We start from the raw sequence: 6,000 nt of genomic DNA on the forward strand, positions 1-6,000 counted from the left end.
AACAATGCACCTTAACATACCTCCTTTCTAGACCGACACACCCATGATTCCACAAAGCGCTGAAAATAGCAACACATCACGCCAAACACGTCTTGCACCTTTTTGCGCCAGGTGTATGATAGGGCCCAGAAAGTGGCAGTGTGCAATGTGTGCCAAATGAGATCTTTGACTCAACGCACTCAAATGAAGTCCTCCTACACTCAAAATTTTCACATTTTGAAATAAACATTGAAAATGTATTCGATAAGTACTTATAACAACTTAATTTTTTATTTCTCCATTGTTTTCAATATTTATCCACAACGCTTCACAGAGAGTAGTTCTTTGCCTATTTAAAGCACTTTGCTTTCAGTTGTAGTATTTTTTAGTATACTCTGTTCTAAATATTTGGGTGTAGATACAGCTGGTTAATTACAATCTCGATAATAAATATTGTAATATTTTGTAGAGCACAATGCTCAAAGTTTTTTATCAAAATTATAGGGTTAGTTCACCCAAAATTGAAAACTCACTGTTTACTCACCCTCAAGTGATTCCAAATTTGTATGCGTGCCTTTCTGATTTTGAACACAAAATAAGATATTACGAAGAAAGTCAATGATTACAGGTTTTCGATATTTTTCTAAATATCTTCCTTTGTGTTCAACAGATGTAATAAACTGAAAGGTTTAAAGCATGTTAGAGATGAGTAAATAATGACAGAATTTTCATTTTTTTGGGTAAACTATGCCTATAATATTATAATTATTTAAAATAACAACAAATTTAGATCTTTTCCACACAGTCTAAATTAATACATATTTTGTCTCGACTGTGTGGGTATTCCAAGCCTAACTGCCATTGCAAGTCTTCTTCATCTAAGCATATTTCTAAATCCTCAGTTGTATTATGGAAATCTTCAACATGACTGAGCGGAATGAAAGTTATGGATGTCCCTCTGAAATCTGTGGTGTGCTTTTATGATTCAGTCAGAGGGAATTTCAGAGCTTTGTCACTCTCAAGGGTGCTTTCATCCTTAATGTACAACACCGGAGGGCAGAGCAAAAACCTCCATCACTCTGACAATGACCTTCCACAGGTGTGAGAAAAGGACTTGTAGTACTTCAGTAACCCTTTATAAAACATTTAGTGTTATATTTATGAGACATACTGCATTTCCCATATCTAACAACTTTGTGACTGAATTCTGTGAACATGCCATAACCCTTACTGACACTGCAGCTTGTAACATTGGCCAATTTGCATTTAAACATTAGCGTATTACTTATTGTGATGTGTATTTATATTTTTTTTTTTTACATTTCAAACAAATGTTATCTTTGATAGAATAAATGGGTTTAGTAATTTCTGATTGACTTTGAACTTTTGAGGTTTTTGTTTGTTTGTTTTTAAAGTTATATTCTTATTATTCAATTGGTCAAGTCTTATGTTATGTGTTCTTTCAAATCTAAACCATAATGAAATACAACTCCTCATAGAGGAAAACTATAAAATGGTATGTGTATATAAAGTTATAACACACGAATGCATATATTTTTATGTATGCATTATGATACAGCATCCACCCTGCCGTGTCACTTCAACAGGTTCATCCACACACCTGATAATAACCCATAGCCTCATCAAAACTCAGCCTGCCTGGCAGGTTTTCTGGCGTTTTCCTCGTCCTTACCTTCCAGCATAACTTCTTTGCCCGCTTTCTTCAGCACCTGCACCGCCTCGTCGTGCGTGGCGTCCCGCAGATTGATCCCGTTCACGGACAGTATCGCGTCGCCCACGTACAGCGCTTGAGTCTGATCCGCGGCCAGACCCTTGAATATCTTACTAATGAGAATAGGCATCTTATTCTCCTTCCCGCCTTTGATGCTGATCCCTAATCCACCGACCTCCTGCTTGATCACTTTGACGCATCTCTTGCGGTTCGCAATCGCTTCGGGCACTTGTGAATCCGAAAAAGGAGTTCTCGCTCCGGTTTTGGGACTGTTGGTGGGGTCCGGTTGGTCGTAGGAGCCGTTGGTGGTGATGCCGTTCAGGCTGACGCTGGTGTCCGCCGCGGGATCCTCGCAGCTGAGCGTCAGAGACTCGTCCCCTAAACTCGCCAGCACCGCGTGCCATTGCTCCCGCACCAGCACCTCCAAACATGCACTTTTCTGCACTCTGTTACCGCAAACCGCCATCTTTGAAGCATTCTTAAAATGCCATGTGATTTCATACACTCGTACAGGACTTTACCCCCGAACAGGGAAAAAGTTGTGATTCAGGTTGAATAGTTTCAGCCCCTCTACAGGCTCCACATGCATATCCTTTTTGGGTGGAGCAAATGTCTGAGATGTCCTGTGTGGCCATGCTCAACTGCCTCTCGCTGTCAGGAAATGTCTCGTTTCAAGTCTCCGTGTGGGATGTATCTTTTAAATACATCGATGTATTTGATAGATACATTACATCCCACACGGAGATTACATAAAGTAATGTTCATTTATGCAAATGTCTTTGCAAAAAATAATGGCAGACTGCTTCAGATTGCATTTAGCTGTCACTTGGTATTCAATATGCGTGTTTACAAACTCTATTATGACTTTCAAGGCTAATGTACGTTAATGTTAGAAAAGTTATGTTCCTGAAAATCCTGCCGTTAAACTTGCCTCAGCTGAACGTTCACGAGCGTTTGTTTACCTCGATGAAACACGCCACTCATGTGGTTGGGAGACGCCAAATATAATAAAATACAGCTATATTTATAAAGAGCAATGTTTTCAAAAAAACACACAGTAACCACCTATAATTAGCGCCTTGTTTTAAGTACTGAACATGGATTTCCGCTGTTGTAATTCCATCACTGTGCCGGTTTGGGAAAGAATCTGTTTTGCACCTTCTAACACATTAATTGATGGTTCTCTTTAAATGTACATAACTGGGGGAACAATTATGTCGATTATTCTCAAGCAAGATGATAAAAACATTTATGTGTTTTGCTTGTTTTTTCTCACGAAAAAAAACTGCGGTGTTCCTATTATCTAGACAGTCTACAATTTAGTGGCGTAAACGATTTTAGCGCCATCTGGTGTTTAATATTGGTTTGTGCATTTTTGAAATGATATTCACCTTCAATACACTGGACTTGAAGCTGTTTGAACTCTGTTAATTAATTTTCTTTTTATCTTTCACTAGGGTCTATTTCGCCAACACAGTGGCGCAGTAGGTAGTGCTGTCGCCTCACAGCAAAAAGGTCACTGGTTCGAGTCTCTGCTGGGTCAGTTGGCGTTTCTGTGTGGAGTTTGCATGTTCCGACTGCGTTCGCGTGCACGGGTTTCCTCCGGGTGCTCCGATTTTCCCCACAGTCCAATGACATGCGGTGCAGGTGAATGGGGTAGGCTAAATTGTCCATAGTGTATGAGTGTGAATGAGTGTGTGTGGTTGTTTTCCAGGGATGGGATGCGGCTGGAAGGGCATCCGCTGCGTAAAAACGTGCTGGACAATTTGGCAGTTCGTTCTGCTGTGGCGACCCCGGATTAATAAAGGGACTAAGCCGACAAGTAAATGGATGAATGAAGGGCCTATTTTTGTTTTATTGATTTTTTTATCATTCAAAGCCTTTAAACTTAGAATAAATAATAATGTTTGGACTTATTTTATTGATGCTTCTTTTTACTTTGCCAATTTTCTTATTTTTTATTGCATGTGCTATAACATGTTTCCCACGTCTTCTGCAGAGCACTTTATAAAGAGATTTGAGACTTCAATTAAAGAAGTCTTGCTACTGTAAAATGTAGAAACAAGATATAACTAAGATAAAAAAAATAGTAACATCTGACAATATGTGCATATTTGAATAAAGCAATCACCTCTGTGCTTGGCTGATGATCAAAGCAAGGAAAATAAAAAACTAAAGATTAAATTAGCAAAGTAATCATTTTCTCTACAAATTGTTGCCAAACGGATAGGGATTTAAAAACTGTTTCATGTTGCATTTCCTTTCTGATTTGTTGACGGTGAAGCAAACATTTTTATCCAATTTAATACAGTGGAAAAACATGACAAGACTGATTTCATTAAGACTGAGAACAATGCCATTGTTCCATTGAATTAAAAGTGTTCTAAATCTGTTTCATGTCTCTCTGGGTTTGATTGGGACAAATTTAAGGATTAAGACTTGCATGAAATGTACAGGTTATCCCTAAAACAGCTTGCAGGAATCCGTGACTGAAATTTACAAGGGCTGCTGTACCAAAGGGAATGACTTTTCCTTCTTTTTTTCTGAATTGTGAAAGTACTTTTTGTCAGTCCCTGATGATTGTGAAACAGCAGGGAGGCACATGCAGCTCATTAGAGTTGAAATAAAAGACCATGTTGAAACGTTCATGCTCTCGGGTGTACAGAGAAAAGAGAAAGACTCAGGGGTGAAAGACAGATGCAGTCGTACACTTTTGTTACTTCGACAAGGTAACTTCTATTTGTGTAGTCCGAAAATGATCTCAAACTACAGTAACTATAGTGTCTGTCAACGCATGATATCCTTAATGGCAATATTTCTTTCAGAATTTTAGATTGAGACTTTAAATGGGACACAAGTGCTAAATAATTTCGATTTTTCTTCATCAATGTACCATCCCAAGTTGATGCTTTAAGGCATGGTTCACCCAAGGTTCCATGTTTGAGTTTTTATGTTCTTCTCGCGCCTGCATGAGTTTTGTAATGTAATGTAATGTGTATTTATATAGCACATTTATTGTGTATGGCCATACACCCAAAGCGCTTCACAATCATGAGGGGCAGTCTCTCCACACTTAGTGCCCACTTACAGTATAGTGTCCCCTTCACTTTTACTGGGGCATTAGGACTCACACAGACCACAGGTTGAGCGTCTCCTGCTGGCCTCTCTAATACCACTTCTAAAAGCAGCCTAGTTTTCCCATGTGGTCACCCATCCAGGTACTGACCAGGCTCAGCCCTGCTTAGTTTCAGTGAGTAACCAGTCTTGGACTACAGGGTGATATGGCTGTCCTCTCTTTGCAAAGTACAAAGACATACAGTATATTGGTCAAACTACAATAAGCAAAGAGTTTGAATAGGTAAGTCTGTGGGTAATTCCCAGGACTGGTGGTTGCACAAGTGAGTGTACTCTCAGGGCATCCACTGGTAAAATATGTGCCAGAGTCTGTGTGTGTGTGTGTGTGTGTGTGTGTGTGTGTGTGTGTGTGTGTGTGTGTGTGTGTGTGCGCCCACACACAAAAACGCACACACACACACACACACACATATATATATATACATACATATACACACACTCACCAGCCACTTTATTAGGTACACCTCTCCAACTGCTCATTAATGCAAATTTCTAATCAGTCACTCACGTGCATGGTCTGATGAGTCTTGATTTCTGCTGCAACATTCGGATGGTAGGGTCAGAATTTGGTGTCAACAAAATTAAAGCATCGATCAATCCTGCCTTGTATCAATAGTTCAGGCTGGTGGTGGTGGCGTAATGGTATGGGGGATATTTTCTTGGCAATTGAGCATTGTGTCAATGCCACAGCCTACCTGAGTATTGTTGCTGATCATGTCCATCCCTTTATGATCACAGTGTACTTATCTTCTGATGGCCACTTCCAACAGGATTACGTGCCATGTCATAAAGTGTGAATCATCTCAGACTGGTTTCTTGAACATGAAAATGAGTTCACTGTACTCCACGGTCACCAGATCTCAGTCCAATAGACAGAGCACCTTTAAGATGTGGCAGAACAGAAGATTCACATCATGGATGTGCAGCTGACAAATCTGCAGCAACTGTGTGATGCTATCATGTCAGTATGAACCAAAACCTCTGAGGAATATTTCCATTACCTTGTTAAATGCCATGAACGATTAAGACAGGTCTGAAGGCAAAAGGGGTGTATATGTAAAGAGTAGGGATGCTCATTTTGGTTAATTTTGCTAACCAACAACCGCCACTCGTTAATTGGTTATTAACGGTTAACTGGTCAGATTACTATTATT

General features: G+C 39.7%; 1 protein-coding gene across 4 annotated transcripts in view; it reads right to left on the reverse strand.

Moving 5' to 3' along the window:
• sntb1 (syntrophin, basic 1) overlaps positions 1 to 5,781 on the reverse strand; it is a 91,374-nt gene extending 85,593 nt beyond the window's left edge. For 2 of the 4 annotated variants that reach the window (XR_015510376.1, XM_087285582.1), the window contains exon 1: positions 1,673 to 2,259. Coding sequence is in view for 2 of the 4 variants with exons in the window: in XM_087285582.1 (XP_087141708.1) it covers positions 1,673 to 2,177 (505 nt within the window). In the remaining 2 variants the exon portion in view is untranslated. 4 annotated transcript variants of the gene reach the window in all.
• Positions 5,782 to 6,000: the final 219 nt, after the last annotated feature.

Source organism: Danio rerio, chromosome 16, assembly GCF_052040795.2.
Source record: "Danio rerio strain M-AB ecotype USA chromosome 16, GRCz13ab, whole genome shotgun sequence".
NCBI lineage: Eukaryota > Metazoa > Chordata > Actinopteri > Cypriniformes > Danionidae > Danio > Danio rerio.